Genomic DNA, 20506 nt, shown 5'->3' with positions numbered 1-20506 from the left:
CGCATTCGGGGAAAGCACTGGGCTTTCCATACCCTTACAGGAATGAGACAAGTTGGTCTCGTCGTTACTGAGCTTTGAACTTTGGATGCTGTGGCTCCAATTTTTAGCTAGCTCATCCTTCCACTCGCCGTCTCCAGGAGGCTGACGGAGCAGGGCAGCTCTCCCAGTAGATGAGAGCAGTCAGGCGCCGGCACTGATTTACATCCTCTCTGCAAAGCAGTGGGAACACACCGTTCTCTGTCCACCCATTCTCCTCCCCCCTGCATCACCACCTGTGCATGGAGGAGCCCCTTTGCCCAGGGCATACTCATCCTGAAAGCTTTTCCCTTGCTTGCTCTGCTCTGCTAGCACAGAGGGGCAAAAAGAGTCAGCCCCAGGTGATTACTGGGGCATTTGGAAATGACCGATCCACTCCACAGCCCACCACTGAAATCAAGAGGAGCCACGGTTCTAGGAAGTTCACCGTCTCACTGGGGCATTACCTACAGGCAGAGAGACAACTGCATAAAGCTGTAAAGTGTGTCTCCCGTTGGGCCACAGAGCAGAAGCAATAAAAGGGGCTGGAGCTGCCATGGGCTAGTTCTCCCCAGGATTTTGTATCTTGTCCGTCGCTGTGGGCCGCTCACAGCACTGTGAGGTTCCCACCTCCCCAGCAAGTGCTCCAGGGAGCGCACAGCACATTGTCCCTGCCCGTGGGGGCATGTCTGCCTGCTGGGAACAAAAAGGGCAAAACATTCCTGCTGTTACCCCAGTCCCACAGCGGATCCCACAGCCACCTCCGGATTGACAGCACTGCGATTTTGGTGACAGTGCCTTCGTTGGGCCAAAAACTGTCCCTGCCCTCGCAGGCCACCCTCCGACTATGTTTTCCAGATTGGTCCTTCCCCCACGTTTCCCATTGCGTCCTACCTTGCCATTGCCCTGGGCTTTCTTCCAGGCAGCGGTATCCCCTCCGAGCCTTCGCACACAGGGGCAGCTGCCCCCCTGGTCTCAGCTGCCCCATCCTCTGCCTCGCTGCCAGACACACCACCAAAGGCAGGCAAGTCAGACATGGTGATCCTTGTATCCATTGCAGAGCGCTGCTGTAGATACTACACGGGGAGCAATTCCCTGGCCCAGCTTCTCCTGGGTGTCCATGTCATCTATGGCCCTGCCCTGCCTCATGGCCAGGATCCATGGGTGACAATAGAGGCTAACCCCATGCTCTGAAGTCTCGGAGCGAAGTGTCCGAGAAGTTTGTGTCGATGGCTGTAACCTTTGTTATCTCCAGGGAACTTTTGGGAGGAGGGGAAAGATCTTCAGTTTTGCAAGGTAGCACCAGAAGTAATTAGTCTTTGTAATTATTAACTCCCAAGGCCTGGCTGGCAGGGACGGAGGGTCCTCAGATTAGAAAGGTAGAACTTCCAGGATCCAACAAAGGCAGGAAGAAAGAGAACTGATAATGCTGACAGGAAGCATTAAGAGAGGATGTGTTGGGGATGCTGAATCCCAGCCACTTGCAAAAAAAACTGCTCGCAAGGTGAGAGTGGCATGTGCTCCCCCTCGCTCCCAGCCCCAAAGGACAGGCAGAGCTATTGAGGAAGCCTGGACAGACCCTGAGATTTCTCCATAACCAGATGAATGGGCTGGGCCAGCAGAGCAAAACTCAGCACGTGTCACTCCCAAGCTGAGGGTTATCATGCAAGCTACCCTGAGGCAGGAAAAGCTGCTGCCTTCTCCATGCCCTTTGCACAAGGCTAGCTGTCCTCCCGGCAGTGTTGTGAAGTGTCCCAAAGTGTCCAACCCAGCAGCTGGTGAGACACAGACCCAGCTCCTACCTCTGGTTTAAAGAGACAACAAACCACCAGACCACCTTAAAGTCTTGGTGCAGTTGGAAGCTCTAACCCAGCGCCCTTGTCTCACACCATGGAAGTACCTTGCTCTCTCCCACATTATTTCCCATTTACATTTCATGAAAGCTGAAAAAATCACTGACCTCTGAGTAATGAAGTGTCATAAAATTCACTTTGCTTCCTGCAAGTCTCCCAGAAAGGCACATACCCGTTGTGAAGGCCCTGACATGGTACCTCCCCACTGCCACAGGCGTTTTCAGTCACCCTTTTTCCCCCCGTATCTTCCCCACTTCCACTGCCCCTGCTCCATCACTTGTACCCACTCATCCCCCCCGGCTCTCACATCCCTCCTGCAGATCCACCTTGCCAAGCTACTGACCTCCCTGACTCTTCACCTTTTATTTCTCATCCTCCCATCTCCTCCGGGCAAAGAAGCATCTTGCTAATGCTTTCTGTGTCTTCTTGAGAGTCAGGTCCAGTCAGGTCCCTTGCTCCCCACAGCTCTTTCACACAGGAAAGGACCCCCCCAATCCTTCCTCTGGGTTTCTCAGACGCAGGGATACACTTGTGGCACCCCACTGGGTCTTCTGACCCAGCTCTGCATCTCCAGCCTGAACACCTCCTCTGGCACCCCGAGCAGACCCCTGTCACTTCTGGAGTCCCTCCGCACCATTCCCCGGTGCCCTCCTTGCAGCCCAGGCTGTGTGGAGGCAGACACTAATGCACACGTACTGGGCAACTGGGGAACCACCAGAGCAAAGCAGAGACTCCCATTTGGTGGGATCTGTTTCTGGTGGTCCTAATTGCCTCCTGTAGACAGGAAGCTCTCTGCCTCCACATCATCCTGATCCTTCATATTCTCTCCTGGAGTGCCCTTATCTTCCTCTGAACGGGTCATAAATGAAGAGCAGGACTCAAAATCCTGAGTTTGGTTCAAACAAGGTGTAAGACCGATCTGCAGAGCAAAAGCAGCTCTCAGCTAGGACACCCTGCCCAGCACAGATGCTTCCCAGTCATGGGAGAGGGCTCAAGCCTCCTCTGGGTTGCCTTGTCTGCTCATGGATTCCGATCCTACTACAATTTAAAAAAAAAAAAAAAAGAAAAGAAAAAAACAGACCCAGGCTGGGAAGGGAAGGAGAAACTGGGGTTATCTTAGAGCTTGGAAAGCAGGACTATACCCCTGACCCAGCAAACCCAGACTGGATGTTATTGCCATGAAAATGAGAATGAAAACAAATGGCCTAAAACTCCAGGCTTCATCCACCCACTCGCTCCCCTCCCTCTCGCCTGTCTCGGCCAGCTGTGCAGCATGTTTGCTCAACTGGCTGGAAGAGCATCAGCAAGGGTCCTCTGGGATCTCAGGGTCTAAGATCTTCCGTTTCATGGAGATTGATCACCCAACAAAGTGCAGCCCCTGTTCCAGGGCAACAGGGTGAAAAGACTGAAAAAGCATAATGCTCAGCTCCTGACTGAAAGCCAGAAGAGCGGAGGGGGCTAGCCTGGGGCAACAGTGCTGTATTGCTCAGAGGGATGCTGCTAAGAGCAGTCGCATCGCGGCACTGAGCAGAGACCCACCAAAGACACTGCTGTTCCTGCTGGTTCTCAGCTGCAGACAGCTGACGGAGAGCAACCTCACGCTCAGCAGCATCCTTTGAAGGAAGGATTCAGCCTGAACCCAGGGGAAGGGACACCAGATGGAAAAGGAAGAAGAGCAGCTGGGAAACTCGGAGCAAAAGGAGGACTGTTCCTCAGCTTTTTAGGAAGGTCTTCCTTTCTGCTGGCTGATTTGGTCACCATTTATCCAACCAGAAGGTTCTCAGTCCTGCATCCTTCCCACAACATCTGCAAGGAGGCGGCAGGCAGTCCCTAGAAGTGACGTCCAGGACCGACACATTTGGTCCTCCCTTTGGAACCTAATCCCCACCACGGTGGCTAAAGCAAGAAAAGGGGAACCTCGCTAAGGACTCTTCCCTCCTTTTTATGTCTGTACAAACTGAACTATGCAACATCAGAGGAAGAGGGAGAGATTTGTCACCCTCCAGGCCCCTGAAAAATAAAATGCAGAGGGTCAGACAGAGATTTGCACTTGGATTTGCAGGGAGATACAGAGCTTGGCACTGAAACCTCAAAGCAATAGAGAGATGTCGTGCTCATATACTGCTGATCTCTCCTGGGCAAAGACATATCTAGATGTGTCAGGGAGCGATGGCAAAAAAAAGGCTATGAAGTACAGTCAGTCTGTCTGTGTACGGAGCTGTTTGTCCAGGATTCCCAGGCATCCTGCAGCTTGGTCTGTGCCACCCCAAATGGCTGCTTATACACACACACGCCAACTCTGCCTCACAGGAATAGGGAGCCTAGTGCTACCAGATGGCTCTCGATTTGCCACAGAGCTGGAAAAAAAACCCCAGAGACGCTTATAAAAAGCAGTGGAGCTGGCAGGGACATGGCTTCTTCCACTAGAGCAGCAAGTGACCCCCGAAGTAGTCCTCGAAGAAAGAAATTGCCACGCTGAGCTCGAGTGCTGCGCGGGGGACAGGCAGCACCCTTAGCGTGCCCCCAACTCTCAGGGCCCCCCGAGGATGGCGCAAAATTAGCGATGAACAAGTGAATAACATAAGGGGAAGAAGTCTGGGGGTCCTCACAAAAGCACTGAGGGTCACTGCATCCTTTTCAAACGTTCATGCCCAGCTCAAACCTCAGAGTAAATCCTGTCTGTGCAAAACAGCACCTCCTCAGATACTTTCCACTTTTTTTTTCTAATTTTTTTTTTTTAATTACATCAGATTCCAGGGAAGAATGTCAGTTTGAGAGATGCCCCTGATGCCAGCCGCCTCTGTGTCTCTCTCAGCACTGAAGCTGGAGAAGGGAAAGGGATTTCACCAAGCTTTGGGACCCACGGCGTCCTTCTGAGAAAAGCAGTTGTTATTCTCTGGGAGACAACAAGGAGGGCACCGTGCCTTTCCCAGACAGCTGCAGCTAACTCAGCACAGAGAGTGGCCCTTTGAGGTTCCCAAAGTGGGGATTCCCTTCCCATCTCAGTAACTCAGTCTCCGCATCTGTAAAACGGAGAAAATGAGAATGATTCCAGGACTGTGAGACCGAGGATGGATGTCAGCACCTCCTTGCTTCCTCCTCTGCTTCTGTGCAAGGCAGGCTTTCAGACTGGCATCTTCCTCAAGGCCTGCAAGGACTGAGGCCGCAGGGGACGTGACAAAAGATCCAAGCAGTGCTGCCACGCTGGTAGCCCCTCAGTTATTTACTTTCGTATAAAATTCCACAAATATTTCATGCTGTCCTAACAGCAGCTCTGAACCACACGAGCTGCCAGCTGAGCTACTCTCAGAGGAGGGCAGCAGAGTCCCCCAGATGCCAGCACCTCTTTCCACAAAGAGCTGGACACTTGAGGTTTTGCTCTTTCATGTTAGAGTCCCCAGCAGGACCCAAACCACTCCCAACAGCTCCAGCAAATATCTCACCTGAACCATTTTTATCCCCCTGCCATGTGTGGGGATGAGGGCTCAGGCACTGAGACGCTCGAGAACTGTCTCAGCCTGCCTGTCCACTAATTCCTTCTCTCTGGATACCTCCCCAAAGGGGAGGACCAAACCGTGGAGCAGCACCCTTGCGTGGACCACCTTGCCTTCAGAGAGGGTCCATCCCTATGCTCTCCCAGCTCTTACCCCCATTCACAGAGCTCTTTGGTGTTTCAAGACATTGTCATGATCCTGAATCACTTGGGGACCCTGTCCCAACCCTGTGATCCTGGCCATAAAAGGGTCTTTTGGGAGCAGCCGCAACCTAGGAGCAAAGTTTCAGGGACCTCGTAGCAAGCTCAGCCCCATAACAGAGCAGATAACACAGTAAGTACGCCTGTGAGGGACAAGACTGTCCCGGAGCCTCAGCAAAACCAGGGCACCCCACCTCCTGTCCCAGACAGATGCCACTCACAGAGGGGCAGCCACACCAGGGTCTGAAACAGCACCCCTGCCTCGCTGCTCGCCCAGGGCAAGGCTTCAGAAAGGGAGGACAGCTGGGGTGTTTTGGTCCTGGGGGACACTTCTCTTTCCCCCTGAGCTGGCACGTGCTGTTCATGACGACAGGCACAAACCTACGTGCTCCTTCAGTCAGTATGATGAGTTTGCTGTGGTCGGGCCAGTGAGGCAACCCCGTACTCACTAGCCTCTGGCCGCTGATAAGAGCCCTTATCTAGTTCCACACCTTGAATGTGAGGCTCTCCCAGTGGCCTTCCACGTGCCCCTGCTTCTCCTGCCAGGTCTGTATCTCACACTGCAGAAGCATCATGCTGCCTTTCCTTTTCTGCACTGCCCTCCCACCTACCCAGAGCAAGTCATCGCTGGTGGGGGGGCTCCGGGGCCAGGGAGCTGCAGCACACCCAGGGATGCAGAGTGTTCATGCAGGAAGGACTCTGGTAAGGCCAAATGCTCCAGGTCCATCCCTTCCTCCTGCAATTATACCCATTCTCCTAATGCATAGTGTGGCAGCCTCCCAATTGCACAGCCAGATGTTGTAACTTACTCCCACCAGATGTGTGCCCGTGTCCTTCTGCACGTCACGCGATCCAATACAGAGCAGCTTCTAGCCAGAGACTAACAGAAGTCAGGAGATCTCCATGGTTTTGGTGCCAGGCAGAAGAAGCAAGGATTGTTCCCTCCATTTTTGTTGAAAAGGAATCAGGACCAGAGGTAATCCAACACACTACAGCCCACACCAGAATTAAAACCTGAGATGCTGGCACTGAGTCCCATGTTTTAAACTATCGTCTCCCCGCCGTTGACAGCAATTCCCAGAACTGCACCACAAACCCCACATTAGACAGATGCCGGGCAGCACCTGCTTCAGAGCAGCAGTGAAACAACACCCTCCCCTTGTCGAGGCTCAGCCACACAGGAAGGAGAAACCTACAGTTTGCACAAATTAATCCTCGCTGCTGATGCTAAACAAGTGTCAAAGGCACAGGCACGCAGACCAGCACAAGAGAAAGTAGGTTATTACAAGAACTAGCTCTTCGTTTAATTTCACTGGAGACTTTTCTGCCTGCTAGCTGGAAAGAGCAGTGAAAAAACACACGTGGCAACCCCACAGAGCCTCACCGAGGAGCCTGGGTCTCCAGCTGCTCTTACCTGCGGGGATCGGGTACCTATGCTCCCCCTCCACAGTGGCCCACAGCTGGCTAAAGGATGGAGGCGAGGAGGATCACAGCACGCTTAGGAAGTTGGGCCAAGGTGGTGAGAGAGGGCCTTGGCTTGGCTTAAGGCTCAGAGCAGCTCCTTGTCTCCAGGACACTCAATGTTGTAGCAGCTCGGCAAAAGCTGACTGGAGGAAATACTGGTGCCTAGGGGGCAGACGCTATTACCTTGGACAACACGGACAACTTCCCAAAGGAGTGAGCGGAAAGGGGATGGAGAGACACGGAGGTCTCGTGAAGAACCGTGGGCTATCCAAAGTCCTGTGCCTATGGGCACATGGTTGCTGCCCAGGAGCCTGCTGACAGTGAGGGGTGCATGCCACAGCAAGACTAATTCGGTAAGAAAGGATCTTGATTCAGAGGCTCATAGAAGGGGAATGTCTTAAAGACTTGACAGGAGAGATTGCAGGAGATGGTGGAAGAGAAGGATGGTCACAATTGTGAGGGACAGCTTGGGAGCAGAAAAGGGACTGAGGACCCTGGAGAGACAGAGGCAAGGAGTTCTCTGACTTCGTTGAGGCTTGAGGACAAAGGCAAGGACTGGTGTTTCCCAGGGTAGCATGCAAGAAAGAGCAGCGACAGCCCCCAAGCGCTGCTGGAGAAGCAAGCGGAAAAGAAAGTGAACACCTGGAAAGAGTCTCGGGAAGCCAGTGGCAGAGTGGAAGTCCCCAGCGTCCAAACCACAGCTGGAAGAGATGGCAAACTCATCCAGGGACAGCGGAGACAGTGAGGAGCTAGAGAGAAACATCCGCTGAGAGCCAGGCAGAGCATGGGCCAGGTCTGTCACTGACCTAGGGAGCTAGGGGTTTCCCCAGGGAAGAGAGGGCTGCGCAGCCCCCAAGGGCGACACATTTTATAGCCTTTGTGGAAAATTCCAGCCCTGCTTAATCTCCTGGGGCTCCTGTAAGATTGTGACACAGAGAAAGGGACCAAACAGGAAAGAATTAGAGGAAAAATGCCTCTCTTCTGGCAGCCACCATGGCTGTGCCAGGAGTTAGCAGCAGCAGCTGCGGAGCAGCCAGCCCTGCCTCCCCCTCCTCCGGCCGCCTCTATAAACACGCAGGGCTTACTCAGAAGATTAGAAGGGAACAGGGCAAAAGACAACAGAGTCTCTTTTGTAATGAGGAAAGATTATGGCATCAAGTGACCGGCTGCAGCTCCCAAGTGGGTTTCAGGCTCCTTAGCACACCGTGTCTGTCAGGTTCAATCCCCCCCATGAGCCAAGGGGGCACGAGGAGGCGGGCCGTGGCGTGAGCCACAAAGGACCCAGCAAGGACACGTGCGGGACCAAACCTCCACAGCCTCCAGCGCAGCTCAGGAGCCCATGACTGTAAGTATCTAGTCCTCCCAAGAGCAGATAGATTCCTTCAAAGATCTATCTTCCTGCCTATCCGTGACCTCCTCTCGCTCCGTCTGTCCGCTCTACCTGCTTGCTCCCCGTCTTTGCGATAGCTGCTCGTGTCTGTTTGCCGTCTCACGCGGTGGGTAACGTACCTGACGCAGGCTCGCTGTCGCGGGATCTTGGTTGCTGTGGGCTCCCACAGTCTGATTAGTGTCAGTCGAGCTCCGGGTGCAATGGTTAGTCCGGATGGATCAGGCAGGCAGATGCAGGCAGCGGCAGGCAGCGGCTCGCTGGGGAGCAGGATGCGCGGGCGCTGCACAGGGGATGGATCACTCTTCGTCCCCATCCCGACTCCGGTGTGCCAGTGCCGGTGCTGCAGCGAGTCACCTCCTACCACGTCCCTCAACCCCAAATGGTATTTTGAGTGTGCCAGCTGCCGAGTGACATCCCGGAGCAGTCCCGCACAGGCTGGCAGGTGGGCAGGGAAGTGCCTTAACCATTCAGGGCCGGAGGAAAAAGCACTGGGAAAAGCCCCATATCCCGTGCCAGAGCAGAACTGCATAGAGGTGCGTGACATCCATTATTTACATGGACAAGAGCTGAAGTTTTCCATGTTTGGTAAAAAGTGAATCTGTATTTGCATTACGCAACGAAGAGTCTCCCTTGAGCGCTCCCTCTCTTGAGCGCTCTCAAGACCCAAAGCGTAGAGAAAACAGCCAGCTTTCTGTAAGCACCCCAACACATTTATGGGTGTTTGCATACATTTCTCATCTGTATAGCCCATGTGTGTGCAGTCTCTAGGGCAGTTAAAAACCACTCTTCTAGGTCCTGTGCACTGGCCAGAAATACATATGGTAACGGCATGAATGTACACGAGGCTCTAGTGAAAGGTGCATTTGTGTAGCCGGGGAGCCCTTGGCCGGGCAGGTGCCAGCTCTGCTCCTCCGATAGAACCTGTGAGAGGGGACTCGGGGAGAGTTATGACAGGGAAACCCAAAGGAGGAGCAGCACCGAAAAGCCAAAGCCAGGACAAAGATGCTGTTTGGTTGAAGTAGCCAACAAAACAGACTTTGTTGTTTTTCTTCACAGCACCAGCTCGCTGGGACCTGAGTTGTCCCCACCTAACTGTAGGTCTTTCACTGAGATGCTTAAATGAGGAGCATGGACACAAACTTACCTGCCTTCAGCTCCTGCTACAGAGCACTAAGTCTGAATTGTCCCTTGAAGTGCTTCTTTGTCTCCATCATTCAGGGAAAAGCCCAAGGCCCCAAAACTATTAACATTGGCTCTGTTAAATAGCAATGTCTGTGTAACACCCTGGTAACACATTAAGATTTAGAAATACCAATAGTTTCACGTTGAATAATTATTTATAAACAAAGGGATCAATCAGCTATCTGCCTGGCAGGGATTACACTGGTGGGTTTTTTTTTACAACTTCAGGTTTATATGAATGTGAGTCTGATTATTAATTGATGATAAAGAATTATTTATCTAAGGTTAGACTAGAAGAAGTGTGATGGGGACGCTGCTTGACTGGGAAGCATTTCACGAGCCTGAATGCCTTTTTTTAATCCAGTGTGATTTATTGTGCAACGTATGGTTGAAGGAGAGGGGAGGTGGAGTTACTGGAATTTGTGCTCTGTGAGCCTGGCCAAACTCCGTCCCTCAGTTCTCTAACAGGGAGGGCTGTTCTGCCTGCAGGACTAGGACCAGCATAGTCCAGGCATGGCCCTCAGCTCAAATTTAAAGACAGCTATCCTTGTTGGGCACGTGCTATGAAAACTGTCAGATCTCCCGGGGTACCTTCATCTGGATCAGTACCAAGAAATCTCTCCTTTCTGGGGTTTTTGCTTTCCTTCGGGTTTCTTTTTTTTGCTAGCAGTATTCTAGGAAGACACTTCCTGACAAGCAGATTTACAGAAACAACATATTTGAAGCAACTACTACAAGAAAAAAAAGATACAGTAAGCCACTTTGGAGTTTGTGACCCCGAGAATTAACCTTAAAGAACTGCTCTGTGGAAGGGAGTGGCGTGTGGGCTCTGTCCACTCCGACCAACCAGCCCCACTTGAATGCTGACAATCTAACACTAGAAACCAAGGGCTCCACCAGAAAGTATATTCTCTGTCATTGTAGCAGCTCACATGCAGCTCAAAGAGAGGAAAAAGATGGCAAGCTCGTCAAATTAATTGCCTACCATGAATTTCCTCCTGGTTCTCTCTGTCACTGACTTCATCTTACGTGTCTTTTGATCTCAACTCATTGTTTCTTTCTCTCTTCCTTCCTTCCATCTTGCTTGCTTGCTGGGACACTTGCAGTGTCCCTGTCTCCTCCCTCCGTGCAAGCTTGCTGGCAGCTTCAACATCTGCTCATTTGGTGTCTCCGCTAGGATCTGTGATGACAGTGACATACACCAACCGTGTGGCTGACGCCCGCCTAGGCACCTTCTCACAGCTCCTGCTCCAATGGAAAGGAAGTATCTACAAACTTCTCTACTCCGAGTTCCTTATTTTCATCTCTCTCTACTTCACCATCAGTCTTGTCTACAGGTAAGCATCCTTACACTCCGACACGAACACAGCCTCTCACTCTCAGCCTGTCCTGGAGCTGGACAACTGAGCAACAAAGCATTGGGACAGCGGTCCTGGTGAAGAGGAGCTGGCCAGCCGCTCACCAGCCACAGGAGGAAAGGAAAGGTCCTTCCTCACTGCTCTAATATGGCTTAGCAGCTGACAAATCTCCTTTTTCTGTCCTGGGAAGGAACACAGTTTCTCTTCCCTGGGATGAAGAGTTGCATTTGATGATTACCTACAGAAGAATAGTGTGTAGATCAGTGGAGACGAAGGCTGAACTAGCACTGGAGATGTCTCACAGTGGGGAGCTTTAGGAGGGAGTTTCCCTTGTTACACAACAGGCAATAGCGTGGGTACATTTTTGAGAGCAGACATCAGCTCTGGGGCCACGGATCCGTGCTAAGGCAACTGTACTCTGTGGCTGGTCTGGTTTTGGTGAGGCAAGACAGGGAGCTCCCCTAGCTGGTTCAATCACAGACGCAGCACGGAGGTAGGAAAGCAGCTCTAAGAAAGAGGCAGGAACTCACATAGGAGCAGAACTTGGACTGACGTTTTGCAGGATATTAAGTAAACTGTGGTGCACATCCAAGCTCTGTGGCAAACCCTTGATACCACATAGCGCTCTCCCAAGTGAGAAAAATAGGGGTGGTCCCTGACATCAGACTGCATCACTTACCACACCAGTGACCACTTCTGGCTCCTTTGGACTAGTCAGCAGGGTATTTTGGGGCAGGGGGCTGATGCCCCAGGCTCGCGAGGGCTGCTCCCTCACATCATCCCCAGACTCATGGCGTGGCAGTATCGTGAGTACCCATCCTTGGCTTCCCTTGCCAGACTCCTATCCCAGCAGGCGCAACAAGGCACAGACTCTTCTTTGAGGCTGATGCTTCTGTTTCTCCCTTTTAGGCTGATCCTGAGTGAGAGCCAAAGGCTGATGTTTGAGAAGCTGGCGCTCTACTGCAACAGCTATGCTGAGCTAATCCCCGTGTCCTTTGTGCTGGGTAAGGAGCTCTGTCTGGGAACACACAGGGAGGGGAAAGGGACAGCATTTCTTCTCCCTGGTTTGATATAGCTCTGCAGGCAGGCAAGATTCGGTGAGCAGATCCCTCCCTCTGCCTTTGTAAAACTCCTCAAGCAGAATACATAATTTCACGTCACAGCTCCGAGGTGTGCCCCCAGCACACGGCTTGCACTGGCCAGATGTACTACCATGTTCTGGGTCCTGCCAGGAGGGCAGGCACCAAGTAGCACCAAATAAACCGTGAAACCCAGACTCTAACTTTAGCATGGAGATCTGAATTGCCCTCCAGGCATGCCTGCGCCCATCCCCGTATGAGCAATACCAGCCTTCCTAGACACGAGCATTTACCTCTCCCACTCCTTTAGGACGGCTAATTTGCTCAGCTCACCTCTAGGTTTCTACGTGGCTCTGGTGGTGTCCCGCTGGTGGGCTCAGTACGAGAGCATCCCATGGCCTGACCGCATCATGAACTTGGTCTCCTGCAACGTGGATGGGGAGGACGAGTACGGGCGGCTCCTGCGTCGCACCCTCATGCGCTACAGCAACCTGTGCAGCGTGCTGATCTTGCGCTCCGTCAGCACTGCTGTCTACAAGCGTTTCCCCAGCATGGAGCACGTCGTGAGGGCAGGTCAGTACTGGGACTGCCTTCTGCACAGCTCTGGCACCAAGCAGACAGCAGCACCTTGCTGCTGGTTTTGGGGCAAAGAGTCTTGGAAGGGGCCTCATGGCCTCCAGACTGGAGATGGGATAGTGCTGCAATGGGCTCAGCTGATGTCTGCAGCAGGTGCTAAGCGTCTGCTCATGCCCTAGCTCTGCTCTTCTGAAATAACCAACTGTTTATGTTTCCCCATTGCACAGCATGCTTGTTCCTACTGGTGACTGGAAGGCTTGTTTGAAAGATGCAGGGTCTCTGCCCAAATTTTTTACGTAAAGAGAGTTTCGAGATCTGGTTTGTGAATGCAGATATGCTGCAGGTCACAGGGCAGCCCTGCCTGATCAGATTAGGGTAACTGTGGTGCAACGACTTCACTGGGAGCTGCTCTGAAAGCGTGCATGGGAAGAGAAGAGCTCTCTGTAGTAAATGACCCTGTGCACAGACCCATAGCAGAGTACGAGCAGACCCCTGCCAAGTGGTATGTTTGTCCTCCCTCAGGGCAACAGTTTTGCACTGGGCAGGTGGGAACTGGAGCCTCAGACCTCCGACCTTAACTGCTGGGCTCCCTGAATCCTCTCTGAAGATGCTCCTCAAGGTACAACATTTCCCAGTCTGCCCAAAGGGAGATGTCTGCACCTGCCCTAGTCAACTGGGTTCCCTTTGCAATCCAGAGAGAGAAACAGGCACTTCCAGGACACAGGTTATCCCATTCTCAACAAACGTCTACGTACACCAGGCAATTGCACCCTCAGCAGTACTTTATCTCCCTGCTGACTGTGATCTGGTCAGATATGCTGCAGACATCCAAAGTGAAATGAGATAAAGCTTGCCTATCACACTGCTATAACTCAACGTTTTAACAAGAAGACTTGTCCTCCTTCTATGTGTCTCCCAAAGGCTGAGTGCCTGAGTCTTTCCTGTGATTTTTAAGGAGAGCTAAGGTGATCACCTGAGATTTAGATGTCTTCATTTCAGACCAGATCAATTCCTTTCTGCCCTCTATGGCCATCCCTCTCCCATCTACTTTTTTCCACCCAGGCCTCATGACACCAGAAGAGCACAAGAAGTTTGAGAGCTTGAATTCCCCTCACAACAAGTTTTGGATCCCGTGCGTGTGGTTCTCCAATCTGGCTGTGAAGGCAAGGAACGAGGGGAGGATTCGGGACAGCGTGCTGCTTCAAGGCATCCTGAATGTGAGTGAGAGAGGCAATAGGCAACTGTTTGAGATCCTCATCTAGTCCTCTACGCAGAACTACAGAGATTTCCAGAGTCAGGCAAGGAATAGGAATGGTGAGGTAGGACAGTGAGCCAAGCCTGTCCCCTGGGGATATTACATTAACTTTGATGGGAAATGCCCCCACTGCCACTCTCCAGCTTGTGACAGAAGAGAGCTTTTCATGGCCTGCTGACATGGTAGCAACGTCACGTATATTAGAGGTGAGGGGAATGTGACATCTTTCTCAAATGTGGGACTGGGAGGAACCATGGGACTCACGTCTAGGTGTGGTAATGGGAGACACCCAGGTAGCAGGTCCTTGATCAGCCTTCCTCCAGCCTTCATGCACTCCAGAGCAGCCAACAACAGTGGCCAGTGGAGGTCTCTAGGATACAGATGGAAAGCCGCAAGGAAGCACAAGGAAGCATGTATCTGGAAGAGACCAGGAGAGGTCAAAAGCATCGCCAGCAACCAAGGTTCCTGTAGAAAACCTCACTGTTGAAAACTCTTAGATAGTCCTGGGAAGCAGGCCATGCTCCACAGGCAAGATCTGGCAACGATCCCTGCCCAGCTGCAGAGAAAAAAGGTCCAGAGCAGCTCATCCTTCCTGGTATTCATGTGCAGAAAAAGTCACATTGTTTCTGTTGCCTGGAGTGAGATTCATCTGCCCAGAGGGAGAGATCTCCCTCTGTGCTATTTATCTAGACTCACTATATAGTCAGGAGAGAGAAATGGATGCTCCTGAGACATTCTTTGCCTAACCTGTTGGCTGCTCATTTTGTGACGAGATAAACTCTGCTATGAAGTGAGCTAGGAAGGGATCTTGGGCTCAGATGGAGACACCCAGGCAGCAAGGAGTTCCTCCAGGGCAAGCGTGAGACCTTGCTGGTGGTCTGCTGGGGTAAGGCTGGACACCAACAGAGCAGGAATCCTGGCTGAGCCCTGCCTTCCAGAGGAGGTGTGAGCGGGAGGGAATGGGCTGGAGCAACGAAGGGCAACGGGGCTGGAGAGGCTCAGTGTCCCCAACAAGGAGATGCAAAGTTATGCTGACAGGCCATTCCTTTTCCCCACCACTGCAGGAGCTCAACACCTTGCGCAGCCAGTGCGGACGACTCTATGGGTACGACTGGATCAGCATCCCCCTGGTCTACACTCAGGTGAGCAGGGATCCCCCACACCTATTGCTCCGCTGCCTGCCTGTGGGCACTGCCCTATGCTACAAGGGACACCCCCATTTACACCCAGACCTCACCCACACATGGACCACGCTGACACAAGATACACTTGGACCCCTCATCCCCACCTACACACGTCGGCTCTCTCACATCCGTGGCTCAGCGGCACGCACCCAGCCCAGCCTTATTTCCCTACCTCTACAGAAACACCCACTGCCCAGGGGTAACTAACCACGATGTGTGCCACACGGCTACACGGAAAACACAGACACACACGGACCCACTCCCTGCGCCGCCTTGCAGGGAGCACGTCCCCGAAGCAGTTTCTTCCTACTCAGCAGAGCTGAGATCTGCCTGCCAGCAAAGCTGCTCCAGCAGGCAGGGGCAGCCCTGACGGAGTTACGCCACGTGTGTGAGAGCAGAGCGAGCTGTGTGTGTGTACTCGGCTGTTTCATAGCTCTCTCAACGCAAACCCAGACAGACGCTTCGGCACCAACTTGCTCCTTTGTCTCATGGAATCCAGCTGCTCAGATAACACTAATGCACTCCGCCATGAAACGGGAACTGCTACCGTTCACGCGGCGCTGAAGATTAACGGGGAACACGTCGGGAAACTACATTCCTGCACAGACCAGTGTCCTACACACTAGGAGCAAAAGCAATATCGTAGCGTGTCTTTGCCCTCTCTGCAGTACACAACCCATTTTTTTATAGGTGCCCATCCACAATGCAAAGTTTGTCATTCCAGGCACTCTCTATCCTGCCCATCATGAAACAGCCCTGCGCTGTTCACTGCAAGGAACTGCATGGCTCGCTCGAGAGTCTTGTGATGCTGGGTGTTTGTTTTGAACCCCCTTGCTTGTTGCATCAAGAGACCACGCAGGAATCTCAGCTGCTTTTAATTTGAAAAGGGGAAGTTTCCAGTCCCACGATTACCGAGAAAAGCACAAAGCTCATTGCAGCCTGAAATCTGGGCAGGCAAGCAGGCAAATATAAAAAAGGCCAAGCGTGATGAGCAGGAAGGAAGGAAGGAGCTAGTTCACAGCTGGCAGCACTGCCAGGGTTCCCCTCCCTGACTTGGAAGCGGCCTGCCAGCATGGACTGAGCCACGAGAGGCTCGAGACAGCTTTCAGGAGAGGCAAGGACAAGAATGAAAAGAGCTCACAGCACCCCTTGCTTCAGCAGCAGAACAACCATGCAGCCATGTGTCAGTTTAAGCTCTTTCCATCCAGGATGTCACGTGCTTTCTTCTGCCACTATCTTTCTGTGATGCCGACACAGATGGCATTCCAGGGACAGCATGGAATGAAATACAACAAAGGGCAAAAGGCGTATTTAAAGCTTTCTGCAGTGGGAATGCATCTTCCTGCAAAAAGCAGAGGAGAAGCCTCTCATAACTGAATGCAAGGCTTTCAAAAGGCTACAGAGCTAGCAGCTCTGCAGCAGCTTGCCGCTCTTTGAGCTGTGTGGGGTGGAACTGAAGAGAGATGCTGGGAAAGCAAGCTAGGAACTCGAGCTCCTCTGGTGTGTCCCCTGGCATCTTTCCTAGGTGGTGACCGTGGCTGTTTACAGCTTCTTCCTGGCCTGTCTGATCGGGCGGCAGTTCCTGGATCCAGAAAAAGCATATCCTGGCCATGAACTAGATCTCTTCGTGCCTGTCTTTACGTTTTTGCAGTTCTTCTTCTATGCTGGCTGGTTAAAGGTAAGTCCAAGAAAAGATGCCTGGAGCTGGAATCGGACCCAGCCAAGGGTTTTTCCCGGTGTGAGCTCACCAGGGACCCAGCTGTGTTCTTTGGCCTGGGGGCAACGTGCCAGGCGCTGGCAGACAAATGGGAAGCCAACAGGGGCTGAGGGTATTGCCAAGACCTTCTCAGTTTCTGAGTGTCTCACCCTGGAGATCAGCTCCACCTTTCCTAAGCTTTGGTCCTGACGAGTTTGGGGAAAAAGAGAGGCAATTGGCTACGCTTTACCTGCAGCGGTGGTCTGCAGTTGCAGGAGGGCTATGCGAGCAAGGGGCAGTTATCTGTGTGTACCAATGTCTCCCAGCCACCAGCAAGCCTCCATTTTTAACCGACCCCTTTTTGGGAGGAACAGCATTGCTCCGAATTCAGGGGGCAGCACGCTTGACTCTGCCCCACAGGCCTTCCCCCTGCAGGCAAAGGGGCAGGTATGACCATGATGACCTTTGCTATGCGCTCTCCACATGCAGGTGGCCGAGCAACTCATCAACCCTTTCGGGGAGGACGATGACGACTTTGAAACCAACTGGCTCATCGACAGGAACCTGCAGGTAAAGCGAAGGCACAATCCTCCAGATGAGCCTGACCTGCAGAGGAACACTGAGGCAGGACGGCACCTCAGGGTTTAGCAAGCCCCATCGGTGCAGTCACCGAGTTCTCCTGCAACACTGTCGTGGTTTAACCCCAGTCAGCAACTCAGCACCATGCAGCCGTTTCCCCCTCCCAGTGGGGTGAGGAGGAGGAAAGCAAAGGAAAAAAAGTAAAACTCGTGGGTTGAGATAAGAACAGTTTAATAACTGAAGTAAAATATAATACTAACAATAGTAATAATGAAATATAATAATAATAGTAATGAAAAGGAATGCAACAAAAAAAAAAGGAGGGGGGGAGAAAAAAAACCAACAGTGATGCACAATGCAATTGCTCACCACCCGCTGACCAATGCCCAGTTAGTTCCCGAGCCACGATCCGCGCCTCCGGGCCAACTCCCCCCGTTTATATACTGGGCATGACGTTCCATGGTATGGAATTCCCCTTTGGCTAGTTCAGGTCAGCTGCCCCGGCTCTGCTCCCTCCCAGCTTCTTGCACGCCTGCTTGCTGGCAGAGCATGGGAAACTGAAAAGTCCTTGGCTTAAGATAAGCGCTACTGAGCAACAACTAAACCATCAGTGTTATCAACATCATTCTCACACTAAATCCAAAACACAGCACTGTACCAGCTACTAAAAAGAAAGTTAACTCTGTCCCAGCCGAAACCAGGACAAACACCTCTGCCACCCACCTCCCATGCCTGCAACGGAGCGGAGAAGCAGTCCCTGTTGCCCTTGAGCTTTCCTGAGGTGTCAGTGGCTGCATGTTTAGAAGGAGCCTGGGATCTCCAGAGAGAGATGGCCAGGAGAGCAGGAGGAGAGCATAAGGCTTCCCAACAAATCCAAGGGTGAAGGGGGCCAGTTCAGTGTTCCCCCTCAGCAGCCAAGGAGACATCCCAGGCTCCAGGAAGAACGTGGGGCAAGACCTGTGCCAGGAAGACCCCCCATGCACAGCAGGGAAGACAGGGCTTTTGGTTTAATCTTTGTACACAGAGACTGATTGCAGCTTTAGTCCCTGCTCTGGCACACACGATGGATCCAGACTGTTCATTTCACACCCTCGCTACCTTTGAACGACACATCATTCCTGCCTCTCCCTAGCTTTTCCACCCTGTGTCTTTATCTAAAACTGCCTCCTCTGCTTTCTTCCATGCAATAACTCTCCGCCTTCAGCCCTTCCTAACACTGAGCCCTTCTGTCCTAGTGAGCATATTGCTTTCCTGCCTCCTTCAGCATCACTTTCCTTCCAATTAATTAAATCTCTCCGTGTGAGAAACGACCCAAGCGACAGGAAACCACATAGCAAACCCAGCCACTTGCCTCGCTTCTGTGCTCCGTTGCTTCGTCTTGTCCTGTATTCCTTTGTCGACCGATAACAGGCACACGAAATGCTGCTCACCCCGTATGACATTTCTGCTGTCCCCTGCAGGTCTCCCTTATGGCAGTAGATGAGATGCATCAGGATTTACCCATTCTGGAAAAGGACCTGTACTGGAACGAGCCTGATCCCCAGCCACCCTACACCGCAGCCACTGCTGAGTACAAGCGCCCATCATTCCTTGGCTCAACTTTTGATATCAGGTGGGTGCAGGCACAGGGTGTCAGAACAGTCCACATTTAGACCTCGGATCAGGTCTTGTGCAGGCTATTATACTTGAGGAGTAAGAGCAAGCAGCAATATCTTTCTCCATAGTCCGTGAAATCTTGCTCTGAGATACTTTTAGGCTCATCCAAAGACAATAGCCAACATCCTCCGCAGAAAAGGATGCCTCCGACCTCTTTCCCCCCTCCCCTCTACTATGAGCACCCCTATTGTTGGGGGGCCTAACATATCTAATGGCAATACAGGAAGAGAGAGGCTTGCCACTGGCAGCAGCATTCCCTGTGCTGCCAGCCTCTCCACCAGAAACCACCTCCTTTTGCGGTTAACAGCCCGTTTTGCCTTTCCCCAGCATGCAGAAAGAAGAGATGGAGTTCCAGCCCCTGGAGCAAATTAAAGAGAATGAGGAGGCCAACCACTCCACACCTTTACTGGGACACCTGGGCCGCCTCCTCGGTGTCCAGTCACCCAGCTTCTCCAGGTCCTCTTCCCGGATGAACTTGCTGCGCAGGCGAGGAGACCCCACATCCCCCTTCTCCCATTATACGTACCAAGACATGGGCAAGTCTGGAAGCCCTTGCAGCGTCAATCAGCCAAGGGGAGACTCCAGCTCACAGGAGCAGTGGGACAGCGAAGATGGAAAACTAAGGGAGTTTGACGCCTTCATGTCAACCCCATTTTATGAGAGACCTGGTTTCTACAGTGCTCCACAGACACCGATCAGCTCTATCCCCATGATTTTCCCCTCTAGACGCCAAAGCCGCAAGAAGCCTCCTGCACTCTCCAGCATTGCTGCATGCTCGACTTCTCTTAGGGACGTCATTGTCAACTCCTCACCTTCCAGAGTCAGCGATACGTACAAGAGCCAGAGCTCACTTGGCTCAGCTGCAAAAGAAACATTTATTTGGCCAACAGATCGGAGCAAAGGTCCTGACTCACTGGTTTTAACAGTAGAAGAAAAGAGCAACTCTAACAGTAAAAGCAGAGAAGCTGCCACCACAGGAAGTCCAGGAGCGTGGTCCACAGCATCAGACAGCCCTAAGTTCCCCTTCTTAGCAGAGTCCCCAGATCACGAGAAGCAGGGTAGCTTCAAGAGTCTGAAGAGCTTGAAAGCTTCCCACCCACCCTGGCTAACCCTGGAGAACACAGCGTCAGCCACCCCCAATTCTGAGCATTCGAGCGCCTTTCACACCCCCAGCAACAAAACCCCCGGAGGCAGTGCCTCCCTCTGCTTCTCATTCACCCCTGTAACGTCTCCAGTGCTGGAGAGATCCCACATGGGGAACATGGGCCCCGATGCTCGCAGCCTAAGTTTAGAAGATGCAGCCAGCGCTCCAGACCAGCATCCAGCAGAGGTTTCCAGGAACACGAGAGATGCTGGAAATGGAAGCACTAACAGTCCCCCTACAAAAGAGCCAAGAAGAGCAGAGTCTCCATCCCCCAATGACTCTGGCATCTCTCTAGCCGAAGGTGACTATGTGGGGCTGATGGAGGTGATCATGGAGACCAGTGAAAGCACATGTGAAGAGCAGATAGATCAGTACAGCTAG

The 20506-nt window shown here is 52.4% G+C and overlaps 1 protein-coding gene across 1 annotated transcript; it reads left to right on the top strand.

Annotated features, from left to right (window-relative positions):
- The first annotated feature begins 8313 nt into the window (after nucleotides 1–8313).
- On the top strand, nucleotides 8314–20506 carry LOC127016908 (bestrophin-1-like). Its single transcript, XM_050897723.1, has 10 exons — nucleotides 8314–8371; nucleotides 10776–10935; nucleotides 11866–11960; nucleotides 12375–12608; nucleotides 13674–13828; nucleotides 14931–15008; nucleotides 16576–16728; nucleotides 17236–17316; nucleotides 18786–18937; nucleotides 19309–20506. The coding sequence occupies exons 2-10, from the start codon at nucleotides 10784–10786 to the stop codon at nucleotides 20504–20506; spliced, it is 2298 nt and encodes a 765-aa protein (XP_050753680.1). The 5' UTR covers nucleotides 8314–8371; nucleotides 10776–10783.

The sequence above is a fragment of the Gymnogyps californianus genome, chromosome 5, assembly GCF_018139145.2.
Source record: "Gymnogyps californianus isolate 813 chromosome 5, ASM1813914v2, whole genome shotgun sequence".
Taxonomy (NCBI): domain Eukaryota; kingdom Metazoa; phylum Chordata; class Aves; order Accipitriformes; family Cathartidae; genus Gymnogyps; species Gymnogyps californianus.
Note: the sequence above shows the minus strand (reverse complement) of the source record. Positions and strands in the feature narration are given on the sequence as shown.

Excerpts from the sequence above, each read along its gene's own strand:
- LOC127016908 (XM_050897723.1), top strand. The coding sequence starts at position 10,784 with ATGACAGTGACATACACCAACCGTGTGGCTGACGCCCGCCTAGGCACC. Across the intron at positions 13,829-14,930 it reads TGCTTCAAGGCATCCTGAAT|GAGCTCAACACCTTGCGCAG; the intron begins GTGAGTGAGAGA and ends CCACCACTGCAG. Across the intron at positions 17,317-18,785 it reads TCATCGACAGGAACCTGCAG|GTCTCCCTTATGGCAGTAGA; the intron begins GTAAAGCGAAGG and ends TGTCCCCTGCAG.